This window comes from Arachis hypogaea, chromosome 4, assembly GCF_003086295.3.
Source record: "Arachis hypogaea cultivar Tifrunner chromosome 4, arahy.Tifrunner.gnm2.J5K5, whole genome shotgun sequence".
NCBI classification, from domain to species: domain Eukaryota; kingdom Viridiplantae; phylum Streptophyta; class Magnoliopsida; order Fabales; family Fabaceae; genus Arachis; species Arachis hypogaea.
In genome coordinates, this window is record NC_092039.1 from 89,136,816 (window position 1) to 89,163,458 (window position 26,643).

The window sequence follows — 26,643 nt, forward strand, 5'->3', positions numbered from 1 at the left end:
ATTATGGCATTTAAACGCCAAAGTGATGCTTATTTTGGGCGTTCAATGCCCAATTGCAGCATGTCTCTGGCGTTGAACGCCAGTTCCATGCTTGTTTATGGCGTTCAGCGCCAGCTCTCCTCAGGGTATATTCCTGGCGTTCAAACACCAGGATGCTGCTTGTTTCTGGCATTCAACGCTAGATCCATGCTCTGTTTTGGCATTGAACGCCAGCCAGATGCTCCTTACTGGCGTTTGAACGCCAGTAAGTCCTTCCTCTAGGGTGTGATTTTTCTTCTACTATTTTTGATTCTATCTTTAATTTTAGTATTTTTTTCGTGACTCCACATGATCATGAACCTAATAAAACATTAAAGAGCAATAAAAGAAAAATAAAATTAGATAAATAAAAATTGGGTTGCCTCCCAATAAGCGCTTCTTTAATGTCAATAGCTTGACAGTGGGCTCTCATGGAGCCACACAGGTGATCAGGTTAATGTTGTAGACTCCCAACACCAAACTTAGAGTTCGGATGTGGGGATTCAACACCAAACTTAGTATTTGGCTGTGGCCTCCCAACACCAAACTTAGACTTTGATGGTGGGGGCTTTGTTTGACTCTGCACTGAGAGAATATTTTCTTGCTTCCTTTCTATGGTTGCAGAAGAAGATCCTTGAGCTTTAAACATAAGGTAGTCCCCATTTAATTGAAGGACTAGTTCTCCTCTATCAACATCAATCACAGCTCCTGCTGTGGCTAGGAAGGGTCTTCCAAGGATGATATATTTTTTTGGCGTTTGACTCCAGAATGCAGCATGGAACTGGCGTTGAGCGCCAGTGTACATCGTCTAATCACGAATAAAGTATGGACTATTATATATTGCTGGAAAACTCTGGATGTCTACTTTCCAACTTTGTTTAGGGTGTGCCATTTGAAGTTTTGTAGCTCCAGAAAATCCATTTCGAGTGCAGGGAGGTCAGAATCCAACAACGTCAGCAGTCCTTTGTCAGCCTCCTTATCAGAGTTTTGCTCAGGTCCCTCAATTTCAGCCAGAAATTACCTGAAATCACAGAAAAATAGAAAACTCATAGTAAAGTCTAGAAATGTGAATTCAGCATAAAAACTAATGAAAACATCCCTAAAAGTAGCTAGATTATACTAAAAACTATCTAAAAACAATGCCAAAAAGCGTATAAATTATCCGCTCATCAAAAGCCTCAGAGTCTCAAGCTAGAAGAAGCAAAAATGGAAAGCTTGAAGCCATCTTGGGTCAGAACCACATCAACGCTCAGAATTAATTCTTGGGGCCAAAGTCAAGATCAACGACCAAGATTGAAGAAGATGGATGAAAAAGGATAAGAGAGGTGCATGCAAACAAATTCGGTTTCTCTCTCTCCTCTGTTTAAGCTGCCGCTACTCTAATGTTGGAGAAGAAAGATTCTATGAGGGTGCAACTGATTTCAACTTTGGAAGCTTCACCCTTCTATATTAAGGGTGAACGGCCAAGGGTTGAGGTAAGAAGAGAAAGTGAAAAAGCACAGAGTTCTCATAGCTCCCCTAAAGCTGTCTGAGTTCTTCTCCTTCAATGAAATTCATTTAGTTACTTTTCCTTAGTTTTGTCTATCTGAGTCTCGTGGTAAAAAGGCAAACATGGTGTGTCATGATCTTGTGAGGATTTCCTTACAAGTTGGGTTAGCACTTTGCTGTTGAAAGCTTGGTTTGAGTCCAAGTCAAATTCAGATTGGGGTTAAAATCTGGATTTGTCCCAGATAGAATTGGGTAGATCCTTAGGGAAGAATTGGTGTTTGTAATCTTGAAAAAGATAGTGAAATTCCATCATTGTTATGATGGAGACTGGATGTAGGCTACATTGCACCTAGTGCTGAACCAGGATATATCTGGTGTCAATTCTTCTTATCTGCTTCTTTTCTGTTTCTGGTTCTCAAGAGACAAAATGAAAAATGTCTCTCAACTTGTTACGAGACAAAACTAAAAATGTCTCTCAACTTGTTGCGAGACAAAAGTGAAAATATCTCCTAAAGTTTGTTGAAAAAGTAAAAGTAATACTTTGCGAGAAAGGAAGCTAAGATTCAACCCCCCCTTCTCTTACCCACTGATTACCATGACTATTGTCACGAAAAAAATCGTGACCATAAATAAGGCTATGGTCACAGTTTTCACAAAAAAGGTGACTATAGATTAAGTTATGGTCACTGTTTTAAAGTAAGGTGAACATAGATACCTATCGTCACACTAAAATCATGACCATAGATTAGGCTATATATGGTCATGGTATAAAATAAGGGTGACCATAGAGTAAGCTATGGTCACGCTAAAACCATGACTATATATTAGGCTATGGTCACAGTTTTAATAAAGGGATGACCATAGAGTAAGCTATGGTCACGGTTTTTACGCGTGACCATAGAGTAACCTATGGTCACAGTAAAAAAAGTGGCCTGAAGTGCCAGAATTTGATCACTGCAAGCGTGACTATAGAAACCGTTATCATAGATAAAAAAAATCGTGACCATAGACCTATGGTCACCCTTTTCACTCGCTATAGTCACAGTTTTTCACTGTGACTATAGACCTTTTTCTTTTGTATTGTTAGGTCTTTCATGATAGTCATCAGTGGACATGTATGTCCTTTCGTCAATAAATAGTGCAAAATAAAACGAAATTGTCCATGTATTTTGTTATCTATAGTGATGTGTGTCCCGTTGCTGTCACATGAGTATGAAAATGATATAGTTTTGGATAATGAAGTATTTATTATCTTTTCATGAATTTTCTATAACATTTATCAACAGCTCCCTTTAGTATGAATCCTATTAAAATAGGTGAAGTTTCACTCTAAAAATTGTTATCTACATAACAATCTTTCATAAATAGATACGCCACAGTAGTTAACTGTACATATAAGTATCACTGTTAAGTTTTACATGATAAATTAATAGAGGGACGTACTGTGTCTACCGTTTGCTATCGTGGAGGACTAAATTAGAATTTTATTCTTTTCAAAAACTAATTAGTCTCAAATCAAAAACTTCAAGAATCTAAGTATCACTTTAGTCTAAATAAAATAAGGATTTAGCTAATTTGTACCCTATGGTAGTGTTTGTTTTCAAAGACTGGAACTAGAATTAAGACTAAGTATTATGTTTGGTGGTTAGAGAATGGAACTAAAATTTCAGTCTTGAGATACAAAATTTCAGTTCCTTCAATACCTCCAGAAAGGAGTAAACTATCAAAATGATACCCGAAAGTTCACATCGCTAACAAAACAAACCCCAAAAGATGATAATAACGACAAATAAATCTTCAAAAGATTTAAAAATGAGACAAAAAGAACTATATATATATATATATATATTAAAAAAAACTTTAGAGATCAAATTTTGATGCAAATTTTTTTAATCATGATTAAAAAAATTTATTTTTAAATTTGGTCATTTTTATGTCAAGTGAAAAAAAATTTAAAAATTTTATTGTAAATAACTATATTTTTTTAAAAAAATCTAAAAATCAAATTTTATTCTAAATTTTTTTTGTATACTTTTTAAATATTTATTCAAAAGTAATTAATGGGGTCCTTTTTTCTTAAAGATGTTTAAGTATACATAACTAAATTTAAATCAAAGCCAAGGTACGTAGAGTAGTGATTATTATTGCTAACAGTATAGAGATATATGAATACATGGTATAATTATTTTGATATATTAGAGTTATTAAATGGATATGATCTAATATAAAATGTGTATTGCATGTATGAGATCAAATATATAATTTGTTTTCAATTTATTTATATATTTTATCTGATAAACCTTTTATAAGTTAATTTATTTTATATTTTTTGTTACATATATAGTAGTTGATCAAATATTAATGTTTGTTGTTATTTTGTAATTGCTGGTTGATTGTTGCAGGTTTAGTGTGATTACTGGTTACTTCTTTATAATGTTTTGTAATATTTGTTGCTGTTTTGTAATTGTTGATTATTGGTTGCAGGTTTAGATGTTTAATGTGATTATTGGTTACTATTTTGTAATGGAAATTAAATAATTGATTTTGTGTTGTTACTTCTTTTTTAATTTCTGAAATTTTTGTTAAAATTTTCTCACGGCTACTAAAATGAAAATTAAATCATTGTTAAAAATTTTGTTCAGCTTTATTGATTTTAGGTTTAGTGTGTTAGAGATTATTTGTTGTTATTTTTGTAATGTTTGTTGGTGAATGTTAAAAATAGAAATTGAATCAAATGTTGTTTATTGCTGAAAGATTATTTTTGTTGTTGAATATTTTATTTATTGCTGAATAATAATTTTTGTTGCTGAATGCTGAATGTTATTGGTAATGGTGTATTTTTGTTGCTGAATGTCTTATTTAGTATTGAATGATAATTTTTTATTTATGACTGTGCTGCTACTGTTTTTAATTTGTGAATGATTTATTAAATTTCAGTTATGGATGATAGTATTAATCAAGAAAAAATTATTGATAACAATGCATCTGTAAATAATAACTTGTCTACCAATCTTAATCCTCCTATTTCAAATGATGTTGTCAATCCTAATCCTCCTGATAACAATGCATTTGATAATTGATAAATTTTATGTTGGTATTTAATATTTAGATATTTTTTTTACTATTTAACTTTTAAGTTTGTATTTTGATAAGATCATATGGATTAGGTTAATAATATTTTATGTAGTGTTTTCAATTTTAAGAATATTTTAAGATTTATATTAGATTATAATTATATTTTAGAATGTTTATTTATAATTTATTTATTATTTTATTTAAAGTGATTTTTACAATTAAATTATCGGTTAAACTGGTTGAACTGGTCCAATTCTAAAATCTTGCTCACAATGAACTCGATAAAAATAAAGAATTTAGATTCTTTAAATTTTAGATTTTTATTTTAGAGGATAAAATGAGATCTCTTATCATTAAATGTTTTTTTTAACTCTATCTATAAAATAAATAGTGATAAATTATATTTTATCTTCTAAAATAAAATTTAAAATTTAAAAAATCCAAATAAAAAAATAAGAGAATAATCTTTCGAATACTGACTTTGCTACCAAGCATGCCTCTGTAGGGAGCAATATACTCCCCATATACAAACTCAATGCTTGAATCACCATCACCTCATTGGAAACTCCATTAATTTAAGCGTCAGAGTTCTTTTGCAAATCGCCGCCAGACAGTTTTGCTGTCACTTCCTCACAACTTAGTAATAGAAGACGATAAAATCTGTCACTCAGTTCTAGGAAACACACTATGGCTTCATTGAATGATGTAACCGATATTTTACTATGCAATTATAGTGAAAACATCTTGTCGTTCCTATATTTGTTTAATTGGAATCCAATCCATATAAAAAGAAAAAATGGACTGATGTGAACTCCGTGATTAACGACAGCAAAGATATGAACAAAATATTGCCCCAGCTAGGAACTTAAAACAAAAATACACAGCTAACCATGTTCATGTTACTCTCAGCTTTTGTCATCATATATTATCATTGGTTCTTCCCTCCTTTTAATGGGATGAAAGTAATATACTATTTACACTTTTAAATTAATATTTATTTGAATTTTTTTATTGTTATGAAACTTTTCTCGTCACATATTTTAATCCTAGTAAATTGACTCATACAAGATCCATCTAAAACTTATGTATAAAAAAATATTACTGGAAATTATAATTTAATCAGTAAAATTATAAATTAGGTACCTAAACTTGAAATATAATTTTAATAGTACAAATAACATTCCTTATTTTTGGCACATAAAATAATTATATGCAAAGTTATTCAACTAAAATTAAACATGTTGAAAAATTTTAAAATATTATGCACAAACAATTAACTATTAAATTAATTACTATATATTTATATATAAATATACGTATTGTTTTTAATGTTTAATTTATTTTTAATATGTATTTTATATTTTAATATATATTCTATATAAATGATTGATTTAGTATTTTTTTTTGTGTCAAATATTATTGTAAAAAAAATTAAATATTTATAATCATATACTTACAATATTATACGAGTAATTTTTATAAATAAAAATTTGGAGATTAAATTTATACGAACACAATTTTTTTATTCAACTCTATATATATAAACCGCAACAATCTACACGGTTTATAATTCTCATATAATTGTGGTTTACGTCCAAACTCACACAAAACATAAATTACTACAGGATATAGCAGTTTATGAACAAATAAAATAAAATAATTAAAAAAACAAAAATTTATAAAAAAAATAGATAAAAAACTTACAACTAAAATATTATTGGTGGGGCCTTTTTAAATACAATAGGATTAAAAAGTTGTATATATATAAATTTAATCTCTAAATATTTTATTTATGTAAATTGTCCATATTTTACCATAAAATATTTCTTGCTCCTTGGACATTTCCTTACTCTTTTTATTAATAGAAGGTAAACCCTGCAAACCAATCTTGCAATCTCAACATCTCTCTCCCTTTGTCTCAGTCAACGTGAGTGTGAATTCTGAATATGTCACTACCAAACCAAGAAACGATGCAAGATATGCCAAATATGACTGATAATAATAGCAGCAGCAACATGGAGATGAATATGCAGATGAGCTTCTATTGGGGGAAACATGGTACTGTACTTTTCTCTGGCTGGCCAAAAAGTGGTGGCATGTACACATTGGCACTCTTCTTTGTGTTCTTCTTATCAATGGCAATTGAGATTCTCTCCAACCAGCCGCCAATACGGCGCGGGGCTAGACCGGCTTCTGGGGTAACGGCTCAGGCCGTTGTGTACTTCTTCCGAATCAGCTTCGTCTACTTGGTCATGCTTGCTGTCATGTCCTTCAATGGAGGAATCTTCATAGCTGCTATTCTTGGTCACTCCTTGGGATTCTTCTTGGCCAAGTTTCGAGCTGTTGCCATGGCCAACAGGGAACCCTCTGATCTTGAACAGAAAGTTTGAAAAGAAAGTTTGTATGCTTGATTGGATTGTGTGCTCATATTTTTCTGGAAGGATTTTTAATTTTCAGTTGTTATATACTAGAAAACTTCAGTGGTAATAATTACTCGTGTTATTGTTAAATAAATTTTGAATCTACCTCTTTTTTTTATCTAAATTTTCAGCTTGAGGATAAGGCGCTCCAACTCTTTGGATTAAGGAGCTGCAATAATATATTTGTACATCTAAAAAAATAAATCTCTCAACACTTCTCTGTTTCTTTGACTCATCTCTTTTTATTCCTTATATAGGATTTAGAAACAAGTAAAAAGAAACAGAGGGGTAAAAAAGTCTAACAGTATAGATATGACATATGAGTGTCGATTGATTTCAATTCATGCTATCAAATCAACTAACAAATTTATTTAAATGAAAAATGTTAACAGATATGAAGCCTAATGCCATTATCTCATATGAGCAATGAAAGGGTGATAAACTCAGGTATGTATTAACTATAAAATCTGGTACCAAGTACAGAATAAAAAAGCAAAGAAAACTCAATGTAACAGTGATGAAATTAAACAAGTAAAAGAAGAGTATGAGTAAAGCACTAATTAAGTCTGATAGTGGAGTGGAGAGGTTGAATATTCAGGTCATCCGCATCAAGCATGAGTATCGGGATAATAAGAGAAGGTTCATATGAGAAGAATACACAGAAGAGAGGAAATCCAGAGAAAGGATAGAGAACAGCGGAATGACAGAACTAGGGGCGGTAAACGGCCGAAATCCGCCAGATCGATCCGCGTAACTCGTTAAAAAAGGCTGAAAAAAAGTCTGCTTAGTTCGCACTGCCTAACTCACGGATTTTGGCAGGATGGGTCTGGCTTGCTTTAAAAAATTTGGTTAATGATTATGTTTATTAAATACTTATAATTAGAAAGACTTTAATGTTTATAAATTTAGAAATTATAATTTTTTTGTTTTTAGAAATTATAAATTTATTAAAATATTTGTAAAATTATATATTTTTTAATATTTAATAATTAAAAAAACAAAAATTAACGAATTTAACCCACTAATTCGCCATTAACTAACTAGGACGAGATAAAAATTTAGAACTACCTTACTAACGAAGATAGAACAAATTTTTGACTGAATGGGATGGAGTGAAATAAAATAGACTAACCAATTTATCACCTCTAGACTGAAGAAAGAATATACCATAATTCTCTAGTGAACATAGCCTTCCAATCTCTTGCTAATAACCCTCTCCCTAGCACAGTAGCATTACGCCTGACCCCAGATTTCTCGGATCAATTGCTAGCTATCCCTCATTCGTAACTAACTTTTCTTCCAATTTTGTGGTGCTCATTTCATGGTTATTAGCATAATGCCTGCATCGCTATCCCCTTGTGCATATTTTAATTAATAATCGTTACAAGCAATCATAGAGATTTTATATATCTTTATCCAACGAAATACATCGAAAAAATTATCAACTGAGATACGTTTATAAATATCAACTGCTTTTGCATTTATCACATGTTCACTGCGAATGAAATACATATTTTATAATCCCGTATTTACTAAAGACGAGATACGTATTTAATCATTTCATTAGCTGTGCATATGTGATAGATACATAGAGACGGATACATAGAGACGGACATATGGGGGCGAGCTGCCTCAACTTTTCTTTTTTTAATTAATAATAACAAATTATTAAGTATGATTTAATTTTTTAAAAATTTTATTTAATATTTAATTTAATATAAATAAAAATTTAGTTTAATTTAAATATTAATAATTTATAATATCTAAAAAATAAGTAACTATATTAAAAAAATTTTAAAAAATATATTATTATTAATATTTTTTAATTAAATAAATTTTTTAAATTTCATAAAGTAGATTTCTTTTTGTGATTATCTTTTTTTATTCATTTAGTATTAATTCTCTATGTTTCAACTGCTACAACTGAAAGATCTTTTTTAGCAATGAATATTGTGAAGAATGACTCAAAAACAAAATGAAAGATGAATTTCTTGCTAATTATCTTTAATTATATTGAAAAGAAATTTTCTAAAAAATTTGACACAAATTCTATTATCGACAAATTTTATGATACGAAGAATTGACCACTTCGTTAGTAAAAGGTACACACATATTTTTTGCAATTTAAAATATATTCTCTATCAGTATATTTTTGTAATACATCTTACATTATATAATTTTTTACATAATTTTTTAATATTATATACATCATTGGCCCTCCCATAATAATATTTCTGGATCCATCCCTGTAGAAATGCGATAAGAAATTTTAGCTATATAAGAATATATGCCGGAGGCTGGTTGTACATCTGCTACTGTAACAGATACTAATAATGCAGTGGATAAGGAAGCAACTATGAATATTGTAGAGGGTACTGAAACTACTATAGATCCAAGATCTGACCATAGTCAATTAAAGGAGGTGTAGCATATTGTGCATCAGGCTATGACATGGCTCAATAGCTGGGTCCCACCTGTGGCAGAGATACATAAGTAAGAACCCACTAGGATGAGATCACAGATGGTGGTTGTGGCAAAGACGGAACATGATATGAGGTGCCAACTCGCATATCCCAACTGTATTGATATTGGTCCGCCAAGCCCTAGAGCACCTTAAGATCTACTCGACACACATCCCATATGCCATCGAGGTCCACCTCTCTCCACTCATCGATGACATATGGCTCGCCAAACCTTACCGTTTTTGTCTTAGTCAGTGTGTGGAGTGCTGCCACTGTCTAGCCTGTCTGAAGTGGCAGTGGTGATGAAGTGTGAAACAAATCCTCAAATAAATCATCCCTAAAGTCCTTGTAACGGATTAACTTTGCTTCCTTCTCGATCTGGTCTCGCACCCCTATGCTCTCGATCACCTGCTCTCCGCCTTGTATCTCTCTGTCTACCATGACCTTAGCATCTCAGAGTAGATGCGTCTAGTGGAAGTTGTATCTTATCCCGAGGGTACGTAGTAGTCTCTCGAAAATCTTTTGGAAATAGAACAAGTCTTGGGTCATCAAGAACATCATCCCTTGAAAGGCGCCAAACCCTACATGCAATAGCCACCAATCCAAGTATCCACCAGTGGGCCTTGAATTCGGCTCAGGCTGTGCCCTGACCAAGCACTCGTTTCTACCACGAGCTCTCCACCAGTCATACCAAATCTTATGCCGATCCAGCTACCACAGATCGTCGCCCCTTCAAGTGTTCTTCAAGAACTTATCCACATTAACAAGAGAAGCAAGAATTGGCTGATTTAACCCCACTATCTATGTAGTGTATGTGCACAAAAATAAAGCAAACAATCAGAACCACCAACCTCCACCTGTAAACCTCATATTGGTTGTGCATCCAATCGAGGCATAATGCCTGTATCTTTGGTACATAAAATGGTATCCACCAGAACTGTATTTAGTCACTCATATAAGTAATCGAATTTAAATTATTGACGAATATAGCATAAAAATGAATAACAAAAATGAACAAGTACAACAAAGTAAACTTTGTACTTCATGAAGCGTGATCGTGTCTAGCCTGTGGCATCACTGAAGTAGACTTCCTTCCATGTGGTCCTAACTTAGCTATGGATATCCCACCATTTTGTAATAATTTATATATAATGTAACTTCGAATAATCATTTATTACATAAATTTCAATTCAAAATGAACTAGTAATTAATTTTATTCCTAACAGCCAAGGAAGATGCTAGGATGTCTTTGTCTTTAGGTCCCAAGCAGGAAACTTACGGTATATCTAGCTCATAATTAAAGGGAGACATCCAACTATATTTGTAGTATCCTAATCAGCCAGACTTGAGGGATCTAAACATCTAATCTAACACAACCGACACCCAAGACAACCTCCTACAATTATCAAACTCTGCTAGCAGGGGAAGACACTAAATATGGACAAAGTTGTTGGATTTATTTGTCATCAAATACCCTTCGATCAACATCATGATGTAGTAACAGGTAAATTGCCACAGTGTCAGCATCGATAAAAATATGTTGCATCTTCTATTTAAGCTATGTCATCTTGATAGAAAAGACCTTCTTCCTGGCCTTGGGCTACTGCAGTGGTGGCATGGTTCTCAATAGCTCCTCCACCCAATCCCATGTCAAATACTGATGGTAGGTTTAGAAATCCTTTAAGCATCCACCAATTGAATCTCTGTCTGCACATAACCCTAAATGATAAGCAACATCATATCCTGGTGTGTGATCGTACATTCCCCCGAGGGTGGTGGAATGTGTGTGTCTCAGGGTGTTGTTATCTCTCGACAAAGGCAAAGATGTGGGTGTTGTAAAAAAAAGCCCCTAAGTTATGTTGTATGTTTGAAACCAGCCTCCCTAAGATAATATCAGGGGGTGCTATGGTGTGGCTAATCCGCATAAGTTGAAGCACCTTAGGTGTATATAAAAATATATGATGTAAGTTTTTTTATTTTAACAAAACCCAATTGCACATACAAGCATAATAAAAACTAGCTCCCTTAAACAGGCTCAATGTTAATGTTATTACTTAGAAATCATATGAAAAAAACCCCTAAAGTTTATGCCAAACAATATATTCAAAACTTAACAATAATGTCACTACTTAACTAACTACTCCTAACACAAAAACTTTGTAGAATAAGAGAAACAAATTTAGTTAAACTAAATGAAAATCAAAACTTAACTTTATATAAACTTTTAACTATAAAAAATTAAGGGTTAAGTACGATTTTGGTCCCTAAGATATAGGTTAAAAAATTTTTTGCCTCCAACCTTTTTTTACATACAAAATCGTCCCTAAAGTTTGACTTAGTTTTAAAATTGTCCTTTTTATCAAAATTTTAAATTTTATTACTAAATTATCCATAAATAAAAAAATTATAAAATAAAAAAAAAAGAGAAAAAAAAAGAAAAAAACGAGTTAAAGGGGCAAGGGAATCATGCAGGGGGGAGGGAAGAAGAAAGGGGAAAGGAAGATGGGGAAGGGAGGCCACTGTCGTCGTACTGGGCTCGTCGCCCTTGTTGTGTCCATTATCGTCGCCATTCTCCGTTGCTCCGCCATCACTAGATCCGCCACCGCCGTTGACCACGAAGAGAGAGAGAGAGAGAGAGAGAGAGAGAGAGAGAGAGAGATGCACGAGCTGAAGGTAGAGGAGGAGTGTCGCTGCCATTGTGCCAGCTGCCACCGCTGCTCCTCCTCGCTAGTTCGCCGTGTCGCCGTGCTTCTCCTCCTCCTCGCTTGTCGCCACTGCTCTGCTTCTCGCCACTGTTCCTCGTCAGTCATTGCTGCTCCTCCCTTGGGTTCCAATTTTTCTTCTAATTTGTTGATTTTCTTAATTACATTGTTGATTCTACTTCTATTTCTTTGGTTAATTACATTGTTGATTTGTTAATTTTATTAATTACATTGATTCTGATTCTAATTCTATTGTTGTTGATTCTGATTTTATTTGATTTCATTATTGTTTTGCTTTTGTTTCTTTTGATTCTGAATAAAGAAAGAAAATGGAAAAAGGAAAATGATTAATTTTATGTTTCTTCTGATTTTGTTTCTTCTGTTTGTTCTGCTTCTTTGTTGTTGCTCTTCGGAGTTGAGAGAGATGGTGATGGTTTCTCTTTTTTTCTTCTCTTCTGCTGTTGCTGCTAGTTGAAATGAATTGTTGTTGTTCTTTTCTTTCTTTGTTTCTGCTTTATTATTTTTGTTCCTGATTCTATGAAGACGAAGAAGAAAAAGAAGAAAAGATTTGTTGTGGCGGAAAAGAGAAAGAATAATAAAAACTGAGTATGTTGGTAAAGAAGGAGAACGGTATTTTAGTCCAAACGATGGTTTTAAAATTTAGCTGAACCTTAGGATGATTTTGTATGCAAAAAAAGGTTGGAGACGAAAATAATTTTTAGCATATACCTTAGAGACCAAAATTATACTTAACCTAAAAATTAACTACTTAACAAACTATTTCTATAACAAATTTGATACGATAAAAAATTATTATCTAAGCAAAGCTAACAAAAAATGAACTAAACTATGTAAAAGATGTAGTGGACACTAAGGAAAATTTGAGTAATAGTGCTAGTACAGGTCAAGAAAAGCAAAACTTTATTAGTAGGAGTCATAGTATAAATAGGAAGTCCTTGCTTTCAAAATGAAAGAAGGTGTAATACATATTTTTCATAATCCCAATTTCGCTTTACTGTATTTTCTTCTTTACTAAGGTGTCCTAAGTTCTTTCTTAGTTTTCTCTATCTAACTTGTATACCTCATCATCATGTCCCTGTTTTCTATTCATCTTTCTTCTGAAAATTACATGCTTCAATTCTCTTGAGATGGTATCTAGAGCCTAGGTTTTTACTCTTCAATGGTTGAATCACCTTCCAATTTCAACTCTGTCAACAGTAACAACAACCCCCCAAAATGCCGTCACATCTATTCCTACCACTACATCCTTCTTGAATCAACGACTACTCACCCCGATTGGAGATAAACTTGGCAAAAATAATCATAAGACTTGGTTACAACAAGCTGTGGCTACCATTTATGGGCAAGATTTACAAGATCATCTTCTATCAGAGAAAATTCTCCCTTAATACCTTTTTAAAGAAGATTGAATTGCTGCAAAAAATCTGCTCACTAAAAGCAGTGAAGGCAAGATGAAACCTCATGTCATGGATGCTTGCATCAATTGATCCGAATTTCAAAAACAAAATGGTAGGCAATGCTTTTAGTTTTCAAATCTGGAAAAAGAGTGAAGATTACTTTACTAAGTCAACCCTGTACAAAATCAAAAAAATTCAAGGCACAATTGAAACTCGTCAAGAAACATGGATTATCTGCCTCTAATTATGTGTTTAAAATCAAACATGTTACTGACTCTCTTGCGGCTTTAGGAAGCCCTCTTACATCAGCAGAGCATATTGAAGCACTTTTTGATGGTCTGAATTTTGATTATCAAATGCTAATCTTTACTGTCAATGCAAAATCGAAAATGTACTCATTAAGTGAAGTTGAAACTCTCATTATGACTCATGATGACATGGTAAATAAGTTTCGAAATTCAGATAGTTTAATGGCACAGGCTCATTTGACACAAGGCATTTTACCTTCCATCAATCAAGGAAGCGGTTTTGGAAGACGACAAGACAGATGAGGTAGGTTCTCTCGAGAAGGCAGGTTCTTTAATTCAAATTCTAAACCACAATGCCAAGTTTGTGGTCGTACGAGTCATATTGCTTGGCATTGCTATCATATATTTGATCAACAAATTCTTCCTCCCTCGAATCCCACTGCACCCCTTTACAGACCTCAAACCCATTTTTCTTCATCTTTTGCACCATCATCACAACCACCAGTGCTATCCACCACGCCACCACCACCTACAACATCCTGAGGTATACATGGTTGTTCTCTCATTAGTAACAGACACTTCTTGGTACTCAGACACAAGTGCATCTCACCAAGGTTGTCAAACTCACGAGTCTAAGTAAACTCGTGGAGCTAACCTAGACTCGACTCGCGAGTTAACTTATAGACTCGTACGAGTTCACCTGTTATGAAGTTTATATATATATAATCATACATAACGTATATTTACTCAATTCTAACCCTTCAAAATTAATAATATCAATCTTAAAGCACATAATAAATTAAAATAGTAACATACATTATAACAAATACTTTAAAATACACATTCAAATCCTCTATAATTATTCTTATACAAATACAACATAGAACATACAAAATTAAAAATTCTAAATCTGTAATACTAAATCTTTAATTGAACATTGAACAATATCAAATAATTAAATTAACTCTAGTCAAAATAATTAATTACTAATCAGCCATGAATGGATGAATCATCTTGCCATCTAACATAAACGATAAGCAATAGGCTTAAATTAGAAGTAATAAAATTTAAAAAGAAAAAAAAAAGTAAATCAAGAAGCAAAGGCTCAAAGAAAGGGCAAAAGACATACAAAAAATGGAGGATACAGAAGAAAAAAAGGGGCAAAGTCCCAGCAACAGCACATCGAAGACAAGGGTGCAACAAGCAACGGTGGTGAGGGTGCAGCAGCAGCATGAAATGACAGCGACAAAGAGTCATGGATTTCACGACGATGCAAACCAGAGCAGAGATAGGACTGTAGGAGAAGTAGTCAAACTCGTGAACGGTGATAGCATGATGGAGTTGCGGATAGTAGAGATATGAAGAAATACCAAGCAGAGGGCAATATAGGTAAAATTCATGGACAATGGCGCAAATCAGAGCAGAGGTAGTAGACGCAGGCAAACAGCAGCAGCTCAACAGGAAATGGCGACTGCGGCAGAATATGGAGATAGTGAGAATTGAGAGAAACGACGTGGATGATTGAGTTTTGAGTGAGTTTTCTTTCATTCTTTCGGAGTGCTATCGTAACCCTAATAAAAAGAAGTATTTTTTTGGTTTCAAAATGACGCTTTTTTTAGCAAAAATGAAGAAAAATACAAACTAGTTAACTCGGTCCTAGACTCACGAGTTTGTCCGAGTTTGACCGAGTCTAGCCGAGTTTATTTAGGATAGAGTCTAAGCCCGAGTCAACTCGATTCCATATCTAAACTCGTAAACTCGAGTGTTTGATAATAATGCATCTCACCATGTCACCCCAAATCATTCCAACTTACTTACCAACACAGAATATTCTGGCCTAGATCAAGTTCTTATAGGTGATGGATCAAGTTTGTCTATTATGAAAATTTAATTCTTTATGCACAAGACTCAAATAGATAGTTTCAGTTACAAAAGCTAATTCACACACCACATATCACAAAGAATTTAATCAGTGATTTTAAATTTGCTCAAGATAACAATGTTTTCTTTGAATTTCATGCCTTTATTTGCTTTGTTAAATATCAGTTCTCCAAGAAGGTTCTTATGCAAGGATTTCGTAGAGGATGAATCTACAAAATTGTTAATGTTGTTATTCCTCATTTTTCTTCTTTAAATTTTGTACCTAGAGTTCTAGCTATTACATGTTCTTCTTTTGAATTGTGGCACAAGGGCTGGGACATGCTGCCAAACAAACTGTACACACAGTCTTAAAAAATGCAATATTATTACTCCAAATACAATTGACTCCTTTAATTCAACTTCTGATAATTCGTTGTGTGAAAACTGTGTTTATGCAAAATTACACAAGATGCTTTTTTTCTGTTATACTACTACTTACATTGTACCCCTTCAATTAATATATTCTGATGTTTAGGGTCCAACCCATATTATATCTTATATTGGTTTTAGGTACTATATTGTATTTGTTGATGCATATAATAGGTACACTTGTCTATATCTATTACAATCTAAATCTCAGGTATATATTGCATTTTTACAATATAAGACTTTTATTGAAAACTTAACAGGACTTAAATGGAAGGAGTTACAAACTGTTCATGGAGGAGAGTATAGCTCCAATAGTTTTAAAGAATTTATACTTAAACATGGCATGCATCATAGATATTCATGTCCTCATACACATGAACAAAATGGTAGGGTTGAGAGAAAGCATCGCCATGTTATAGAAATAGCTTTGGCAATGCTTTCCACAGCTTTCTTTCCCCTTACCTTTTGGTATGAAGCAGTAATTACTGTTACATACTTAATTAATAGATTACCTACTCCTGTTCTCCAAGTTAAGACACCATATGAATTGTTATTTAATCAAATTCCTAATTATCAACATTTCAGAATTTTTGGCAGCACATGTTATCCACTGCTGAGACCTTATAACAGACATAAGTTTGATTATAGATCTCACAAATGTCTTTTTTCTGGGATATGCAGCCAATCACAAAGGTTATAGGTGCTTGTCACCCACTGGTAAGGTATTTATTAGTAGACATATTGTCTTTGATGAATCTATATTTTCATATAAAGAATTATTTGTAAATTCATCTAATGACAACTTATGGTATACGAAGACTAGTACTAATAATAATTTCGTTAATTAGAGTTCTTTTCAGACTATTCCTACTATACCAACATATGCTTACTTACACAAACACTCTCTCATGATCAGCCCTCCCATAATTCAACTATTCATAAGTCGAGTAATAGTACTAACACTAGCTCTAATATAGAATTTTCTCTGATTAAGTTTCTCCTTCAATTCTGCATTATGAAACCCATATTCCTGGTTCTACTATAGAGAGTCAGTTATCCTGTGATAGCTCACAATACAGTCATAGTGTACTACAAAATTATTCCATTCTACCATACATTAATGTCCACCCTATGAACACCAAATCTAAGACAGGCAAGTCTAAATCCAATATTTTTCTAACTAAACATAGTGATGAAAAATCTGAAGAAAAGACCACCAAAAATTGTAGCTACTGCTCTCACTATACCACACTGGTGTGAGGCTATGAAAAAAGAATATAATACCCTTATAAGAACTAATACCTGAAATAATAGGCTCTAAATGAATTTTCACTACTAAAAAGAATCCTGATGGATCTGTCAAAAATACAAAGCACAATTAGTTGCACAAGACTTTGGACAAAGTGAAGATTTTAATTTTGACCAAGTTTTTAGTCCAGTGATTAGGCCTATTACTGTGATAATTGTGCTAAGCTTAGCCTTATCCAAAGGTTGGATTATTCAACAATTTGATTTAATAACCCATTCTTGAATGGAGATTTATCTCAAATTATTTATATGCAGTAGCCCAGGGGTTTTGAAGTCAATTCTGAAACCTTAGTGTGTAAACTAAACTGATCCTTATATGGTCTGAAGCAAGCACCACGAGAATGGTTCCTAAATTTGAACAAAACTCTAGAAACATTTAGCTTTACCACTGCAAAATAAGATGCCTCTTTATTTTTGAAATACACTTCTAATCATGTCATATATCTTCTATGATATGTAGATGACATGATTATTACAGGGAGTGATTCAACTCAAATTGACTTGATGATTAAAACTTTAAATACAGAAAGCATCTAGGTGAACTGAGCTATTTTCTAGATGTTGAAGTTAAAAGAACTACTGTAGGACATATTCATTTATCTCAAACAAAATATGTGAAGGATTTACTCTCAAAATTAAACTTGGGAGAGGCAAGTGCAATGCCAACTCCCATGATATCATCTCTTTAACTGTTGACTACAGGTTCAGAAGAATTTGAGGATCCAAGACTATATAGATCTGTTGTTGGAAGTCTTCATTATCTCACAATAACTAGACCGGACGTTTCCTTCGTTGTGAGCAAGCTTAGCTAGTTTATGCATGAACCCTTGCTTGCACATTGGAAGGCTCTAAAGAGAGTTCTTCGATATCTTCAAGGCATTAAGCAACAAGGATTACTCTTTCATAAGAATACAGACTTCAGATTATATGGATTCGCTGATGCTGATTGGGCATCAGACTTTGAAGACCGCAAGTCAGTCACTGAGTTTTGCATTTTTTTAGGATCTAATCTTGTGTCTTGGTATTGTAGGAAGCAAATCACTATCAGTAGGAGCTCGCCAGAGGCTAAATTTTGAAGTCTTGCAGCGTGTGTAGTAGAGACAATTTGGATCATGAACTTGTTGCTCGAATTGAAAGTTCAACTTCAAACATCTCCAATAATTTTCTATGACAATTTAAGCACTGTAATGCTTGCTTCCAATCCAGTGTTACATGACAAAACTAAGCACTTTCAACTTGATATAAAGTTTGTTCGAGACAAGATCAAAAGCAATGAACTACATATGGTCCATATCCTAGGTCAAGAGCGGATTGCTGATATATTGACTAAACCCTTGTCAGCAGCAACCTTTGATAAGCTCAAAAAGACAAGTACAAACTTAGAGTGGTCTCAAGACCAATCATAAGTTTGAGAGGAGTGTAAAAAATGTAGTGGACACTAAGATAAATTTGAATAATAGTGCTAGTGCAGGTCAAGAAAAACAAGACTCTGTTAATATGAGTCATAGTATAAATAGGAAGTCCTTGCTTTCAAAATGAAAAAATGTGTAATACATATTTCTCATAATTCCGTTTTACTTTACTGTATTTTCTTCTTTACTAAGTTGCCCTAAGTTCTTTCTTGATTTTCACTATCTAGCTTGTATACATCATCATCATGTCCCTGTTTTCTATTCATCTTTCTTCTGGAAAATTACATGCTTCAATTCTCTTGAGAAACTAAAATTAAAAAATTTAACTAACGTGAGTATCAACCTCAAGGTCGAGTGCTCCTATAATATGTCAGGTCGCATTCGATTTGTTGATATCCGAAAAACATACTTGTGTCATTAGAATTTTCTGAGAATCTAAAAATCTCTCCAAAACTCACAAATACTTTAAAAACACGCAAAATCTCACGCATACACACGTCAATGTTCACGTACACACGCACACACCCACCCACACACACATGTCCATGTATATGCACATACTAACTCCCACACCCATACATTTACACACATATTTGTTTGTTTTTATCTATATCTATATCTATATCTGTATTATTTCATACTACAAATACGCTTTTATAAGTATTTTCTTTTGACATTTTAATTTTTTTTCTTTCAATTAACTATTTTTTTGTGTTATGTCAAATTTAGAATTTTGTTGTTAAATTAAATATGGTTAAAATAGTAAAAATACTCCACTCCACTTTCATATATTTGTACACCCATAAGATAACTACTATTAATGCACCTCCTTTTTCCTTAATTTTGCTTTTAGTTTATCCTTCATATGTTGATTTCTTTCTTTCTTTCTTTCTTTCTTTCTTTCTTTCTTTCTTTCTTTCTTTCTTTCTTTTCTTATTTTTTAAAAAACACATATATATTTATTATTTATCTATATGTTACCTATTATATTTACCTATTATATATAATTAGAATAAACGATTAAAATAGTACCTAAAAATTTATATTACTAATACAAATAATTCTTAAAGATGCAAACGATAAAAATTTTTTAAAATTTAAATGATTTAAAAATGTAATAAAAATAACTAATAAATATTATATTTTTTATAAATGACAAAAAGTTTTATATTTAACAAATAGATTATCCATTTGATCCAAATTTTTGTGGCAAAACTTTTAAAAAAAATTTAAAAAGTACACAAAAATATTTGGAACAAAATTTGATCTCTAATTTTTTTTTTCAAAAAATGTGATCGTTCACAATAAAAATTTTTTAAACAAAATTCACTTGAAATAAAATATATATTTTATATGTAGTTATTTTTATAATGTTTTAAAATTTTCAAAAACTTATTTATCATTTGTATTTTTTAAAGTTATTTTTGTTAGAGATGTGAACTTTTGAGTATTATTTTAATAGTTTATTCTATATAATTAAGATCAAATTTTTGCATTTAAGGATAAAAATGATATGGCTTTTTTTAGGGTGTTTTCTAATTTATTTTGTTTCATTCATTAAATCAACTTAATTATAATTACTTTTTCAATCACATTATTAATTTTTTAAATTATTATTATTATTGCCAATACTCTAATCATATAGTATCTACTATTTTAAAAATTTAATATATACATCTAATTAACTAATGTAATTTTTTTACTATCAATATATAATAATTAAACTTAAAATAATATTGAGGTGACGAGATGTGCCCTAAACCATATACCTAAGCTTAAAACTAATGTAAGGTTTTTCCAATTTTTTTAGTTACATTAAAATTATACTATACACCAAAACAGGAACTTAAACCAAAAGCAGCACTAAAAGTAAATTGTTTCTTATAATTTTGCATATTTTATCATGTTTATTGTTTTTATATATAAAATAGATTAGACATATATCGTCAAGCTAGTTTGCCCGAGAGGTTAAGGGGGAAGACTTAAGATCTTCTGCACATAAGTGCGCGTGGGTTCGAACCCCACAGCTAGCACTTTTAATCTGTTATGCATCTCGTTACTCATAGAGAGAGGGAGAGAAATAATTAATGCTAACCTATGCTCTACCTTTATAAAACTTTTGCACTTATGTTACTTGTTATGATGATATTCATATTCCATCCAAGGCGAAATAATAGCAAGTTCAAGAGAATTGGAAAGTGCACCTAGTTGGCTACCAATTTCTCCTTGAACACATTCAACTTTAATTTGATATATTGATATGCAACTAATAATTGCGTATAACAAGAACAACAACAGAGAGAGTGGTGTGGTGCTCTAATTAGTCGCAAAATCTTTATATAGATCCATGTCTAACAGCAAGTCATCCCAATCCCACTGGCCGCTGCTCCCTTCGCCGGCGTTGATGATCTCTTCAACTCCTCCTTCGAATCGGAAATCCATAGGCAACTCACCAACAATGTCCTGATGCTCCAAGCATGAGTATATGTTGTTTTCTAGCTGCGATTCTAGCATGTTATGATGGCTTTGTCCGTCGGCATCAAACGACATTGTGGACGACATGCCACTGATTTCTTGTTGAGCAAGTAAATCGCTCTCGATCGGCGATGATGACTCGCCCTGAATTCCCCTTCTTCGCTTCATGGAGCTTGAAGTGCCAATGTTTCTAGCCTGTGGCCTTATCACTTCAACATTTTTAGTCGCTTGTGATCTGTCTTCGCCTTCCATTGCATTCAGTTTCTTGCTCAGATGACAATTCCAATAGTTCTTCACATCGTTGGCAGTCCTTCCCGGCAGCCTTCCTGCAATCAGTGACCACCTTAAAAGGAAAATGCGTGTTAGGCTGAATCACCAGAGATTAAGCACTACAACATAAGAACTAGAAGCTGCAAAATCAAAGTTAGAACTTAAGGTATTGGAGAATTTTTAAAATGCGTGTTAGCCTTCTAACGTTTATTTTCGAAACGTTTTCTTGGAATTTTTAAAATTTTTTACGAACTGTTTTAAGTAAATTGGAGAGAAACTAAACTGTATTGTCTAACAGAAATAAATATTAGAAACTGTTTTTTGTATTTTAAAATCTAAAGAATTAAAGTGTTTAATTTTAAAAGTTTCAAAATTTAATTTGAGTAATTATTCATAAATAAAAAAAAATTAAGAGTCAACATTTTTTTGAACCAATATCTTATTTTTATATTATTAGAATTTATAGTTTAGAATTTTATATAATGTTTAAAGTTGGCCAAATTAATAAATTTTATTGGTGATATATCATTATTTATAAATAAACAAATGTTAAAATGAGGAACAAAGACCTTCTTGGCATGAATAATGAATACAGAACTAACTGAACTGCAAGAATTCTTTTGTTATGAACCATAGTTGCATACGTGTATGAAACTAGTAATTTACCTTGTGGGGAACCATGCAGCCTGCTGGTCCCCTTTGGTTCCGCCTCTGGTTAGGGGGACCAAGAAATAGAGAATGAAAAAGAGGTGTTGATTGATTTTTTTAAGTTAACAAAAATAAAATAAAGGAGGGAGAGTTTTGAGAAAATGATGTAAAATAATTTTTAATTTAATAATTTCTAACTCTTTAAATAATATTATTGCAAAAAAAATTTAATTCTTTTATCTAATGGAAATTTTAAATCAAATAATACAATACATTTAAGATTAAAATTAGTCTTTTTTGTCAAAAAAAAAAAAAGAAGGGAATCTTGGAGTAACAGTTAGATAGTTTTTGAATAAAATAAACTCAAGTTTAGAAAATTCTGTCGTAGAATCAATCAAATATATAAAGAGAAAAATATCTATAGTCTATATTCACTATATATTTATCAGATAAACAATGATGTAATGTAAAGTTACTTTTTTTTTATAGATGAGCCACAATCAGTGATCAAATGAGATTTTCATTAAACTTCCTCTTAGGAAATTAATTTTAGAAAGAAAATCAGTTGTGAGGGACTCAAAATTATTTCTATAGTTTGATGTCCTTCTTGTTGCAATGAACATGGTATTAAAAGATTAGAGTGTTAATTAAGAGTTACCTATTTCCCAATAATTTGTGGAGTTTAACAATCATCTCCACTTCTTCCTCTGCAAAATTTCCTCTTTTTATGTTAGGACGAAGGTAGTTCAGCCACCTTAGTCTGCAGCTCTTTCGGCACCTGTTTAGACCTTCAATTCACAAATTTTGCATTCAAGAATTTATCAATGGAAAAAGTATTATATCTCTTGAAATTTTACTGAATATTTTCTTTTTAATGTAAAAATTAATCAAATTTTTGAAAGTTCTCAAACACGGTGATCTATTTAATCATCAGTCACTTATCGGATGAAAATATTAATAACCGTGCATTTCTTTTTAGTTTAGGCTCCACTTAGTTCCTCGGTATGAATCTTCTGCGTAAATATTTAACAATAATGCAAGAGAGATTATATTCCTGCAGGTTGCTTTATTTAATTTAATATCTACTATTTTGTATATGAAAAATACGGGTGAATAAATTATTTTTCTTTTTATGTCCTTTTTTTCTTCAACTGATTTTTATTATATTAATAAACAGACCAATTTAATTTAATTTGATTATCAAAATAATTTACTCATATAATATTATTGTATCATACAGATATATAATATCTACAATTATACGTTTATCACGTACAACACTATATAATTATTCTAGTAATAGTTAATAAATATTAAATAAAATAAAAATATTAAAAAATTATTAGAATTTATTATTTTTTTATTATCACTTAATTATTAATTCAATTCTTTTAATCTAATAATTTACAACATAATTTATCCCATATTTTTAGACGCAGATGACTTACTCATGGATAAAAACAATAAATTCTAAAAGTTCCTCTAGCGTGATGGATAAAAACAATAAATTTTAGAAGTTTCTCTAGCATTCGGGCTTAATTATTAAACCCAATTCCATCGGGTCGGTCTATTAAATTGGATTCCTAATCAGACTGGAGTTGCATTAAAGCTGGTCAAATCCTTAGAAATTAACGTGAACCGGAGGGGTGAAATACTGAAACGTGCACATAGAGGAGCAGGGGGCGTGAATGAAATTATGAAATTCTTAATGCAATCTTGGGACTTCTAGAATAGGGAGGGGGAGCACGCCCAGCACTCATCCACCAACCTATATATGAAGCTGTTTTTATATATATAGTTGATGTTTATAATTGATTTTGTGATATAATATCTCAACTTATATGATTAAAAGATTTAAAAATTAATTCTTGACCCACATGTTGGAATGATTTTAATAACTATTTTTTCATGGATGCCAAAACTTCTTATCTTATTTCCAAAAGTAATAGAACCCAAGTTCTCCCTAAAATGGTACTATGCTTTTACTATTATTTGAACAGTCTTGTTTGTATGCATAGAGTTCATGTATATATGTTATTGGACCAGCTTTTGACTTAACATCAATTTTTTAATAGACAGAAAATATTGTGTCATGATTCCTTAAATCATAATATTGAAATGAAATTCTGATAATCTTGTGAAGGAATAAAAAACTATAGCCTATAATCATTCTCTATTCTATTAGTACTCTTCTAGTGGGAGTTGAACTTTCTTGAATAAGACATAAGCAAATTCCAATATTGAACAAATCATCACTACACCGTTATATATAGCATGATTTCCTCGATCTTTTCTTTCGATCAAAACGAAATAAAAAAAATGATTAGAAATATAATTATTTATATATTTTTTATTAGTTCAGAATTTTTATGAAAATAATTTCGTAACATAATATTAGAATTTTTTATGATTGAAAAGTCCATTGACAAAAAAAAAAGAAAATTTATGTAAACTCTACGAAAATTCAAAAAATTCTTGTATACAAGACATATTAAAAATATAATCATATTTTACGGAAGAAAACTAACAAATAATATGAAGAAATAAGTAAAAGAAAGGTAGTTGAATTGAGTTTACCAGCCAATAGAGGAACCCGATGCCATTTGCCTTCACCATATTGTTGTATGCATTTCTTAAGCAAGTGATCCTCTTCTTCAGTCCAAGCAACTCCACCCATATTGTTGTATTAAATTCTCTCTCTTCTGATGATGCTACGACTCATTCATTCGTTCATTCATTCATTCGGTATTCGTATTCGGCCCCCTTAGAGGTTCATATATATATAGTTGTTTTGTTGAAATGCTACCCGCCAAAATAACAAGGCAATCCAGCAAGGCAATAACAATATGAAGATTTGTGAAGGGAGAATGATAGTAAATGGTCCAGTGGTCTTTCTAGAACTCTGAGGGAAAGCTCTATATTTTTAAATAGACATCATAAGTATGCAATGGTGGTCCTCATCATTGGATAAACATAAGGGGCTGTGTACTTACATCAAAACCCCATCTAATTCCTGTTTCAAACCCAAACCCGTCCCATCTGTATGCTTTGCTCATTTGTCATTTCATTTCAAATTAGGATAATCCTAAAATCACAATCCATAAATAAATAAATAACTTTCTCTTTGCAATAAATGATCTGCCTATGTCAATCAAACTATACTTTTAAGCTGCCTAGATCCGATTTTAGATTCATCCTTGCATAGTCATATAAGCTCAACTTTTAAGGGAAGAAAAAAAAAGAGGGGGGGGGGGGGGGCGTTGGTTAATTTTTTGGTTAAGTTTGAGTTAATTATAAATTTAATTAATTGATATTGCTAGATCCATTATAACAATATTTAAATGGTGAAAAAGATCTTTTAAAATAGGTAAGATAATAAAATAAAAGATTAATATGTTAATTTTATCTTTTTTTATCATATGAGTCTCACAACTTTGAGTTAAAATAAAGTAATTAGACAATATATTTTACTAGCTTTTTTTGTTTTAGAGAAACTTGATTCTTACGTGATAATTTAAATTTTCTTAACTAGAGTATTTTTTTAATGGGTTTAGCTAACACATGTCCTAAAGCAGATGATAAATTTATCATTAGTGAAAGGTTTTAAATTTTTTATATAATAAATACAAAACAAATGTATTAAAAATTTAAATTTTTTGTATTTCCAATAAAATTTTTTCAATTTATAATGTTAACTTAGGACCTATAATGCATGGGTACTGATACAGACACAGATACAAGATACGATACGATATAGAACACGCGGACACGTAAATTTAAAATTCTTATAAGACACAAGGACACAGTATATATATAAAATATAAAGTATTTTTTACTTAAATTTTAATAATATTTTAATATTTTATTGATATTAAAATATAAATTAATTTTTTTATTATTTTTGATATCTTTTTTAATTATATATAAAGTATTTAAAATATTTTTTGTTTTAATAATTAATAATATATACTATTTCTAAATTCATTTCAAGAATATATATTAAGAATAAGACTAGAAACGGTGACATATGATGGTATTTAAGTATGTTCAAACGTGTCCGAAGAAGAATTTTTTATTTTTATAAAGATACAGTTTGACACGGAAGACACGCGTGTTAGACGAGTGTCAATGTGCGTTATGTCTAAATGTATCCGACATGAAAGCACGACAAATAAAAAAAGTATCTGTACTTCATAACTTAAGACACATGATAGATAAACTCTTTTTTTAATAGATTCCATAAGATTTTATATTTTTTTGAGAATTGAATTGTAAAATTTCAATCTTTTTAGTGTTTAATACTTTAATTAATAGTTCATTTATGAACTGAAATCCTACACTTAATATTTCACAAAATTCCATACATGATACATCTATCATTTTCAATACCGTAAAATAAGAATTTACCAT

General features: G+C 31.5%; 2 protein-coding genes and 1 non-coding gene across 3 annotated transcripts; 2 read left to right on the forward strand and 1 right to left on the reverse strand.

The window, feature by feature from the left end:
* Positions 1 to 6,551: 6,551 nt before the first annotated feature.
* On the forward strand, positions 6,552 to 6,971 carry LOC112796946 (copper transporter 6). The gene has a single exon (XM_025839636.3). The coding sequence runs from the start codon at positions 6,552 to 6,554 to the stop codon at positions 6,969 to 6,971; it is 420 nt and encodes a 139-aa protein (XP_025695421.2).
* A 13,819-nt stretch (positions 6,972 to 20,790) lies between these two features.
* Positions 20,791 to 20,873, forward strand: TRNAL-UAA (transfer RNA leucine (anticodon UAA)). The gene has a single exon. It is a non-coding gene; the product is annotated as a tRNA-Leu (tRNA).
* Positions 20,874 to 20,917: 44 nt separating this feature from the next.
* On the reverse strand, positions 20,918 to 25,129 carry LOC112796947 (transcription factor MYB113). The gene is made up of 3 exons (XM_025839637.3): positions 24,811 to 25,129; positions 22,892 to 23,021; positions 20,918 to 21,658 (listed from the first exon to the last, which is right to left on the reverse strand). The coding sequence occupies exons 1-3, from the start codon at positions 24,908 to 24,910 to the stop codon at positions 21,157 to 21,159; spliced, it is 732 nt and encodes a 243-aa protein (XP_025695422.1). The 5' UTR covers positions 24,911 to 25,129; the 3' UTR covers positions 20,918 to 21,156.
* Positions 25,130 to 26,643: the final 1,514 nt, after the last annotated feature.

Excerpts from the sequence above, each read along its gene's own strand:
- LOC112796947 (XM_025839637.3), bottom strand. The coding sequence starts at position 24,910 with ATGGGTGGAGTTGCTTGGACTGAAGAAGAGGATCACTTGCTTAAGAAA. Across the intron at positions 23,022-24,810 it reads TCGGGTTCCTCTATTGGCTG|GTCTAAACAGGTGCCGAAAG; the intron begins GTAAACTCAATT and ends TGTGAATTGAAG. Across the intron at positions 21,659-22,891 it reads CACAAATTATTGGGAAATAG|GTGGTCACTGATTGCAGGAA; the intron begins GTAACTCTTAAT and ends TTTCCTTTTAAG.
- LOC112796946 (XM_025839636.3), top strand. The coding sequence starts at position 6,552 with ATGCAAGATATGCCAAATATGACTGATAATAATAGCAGCAGCAACATG.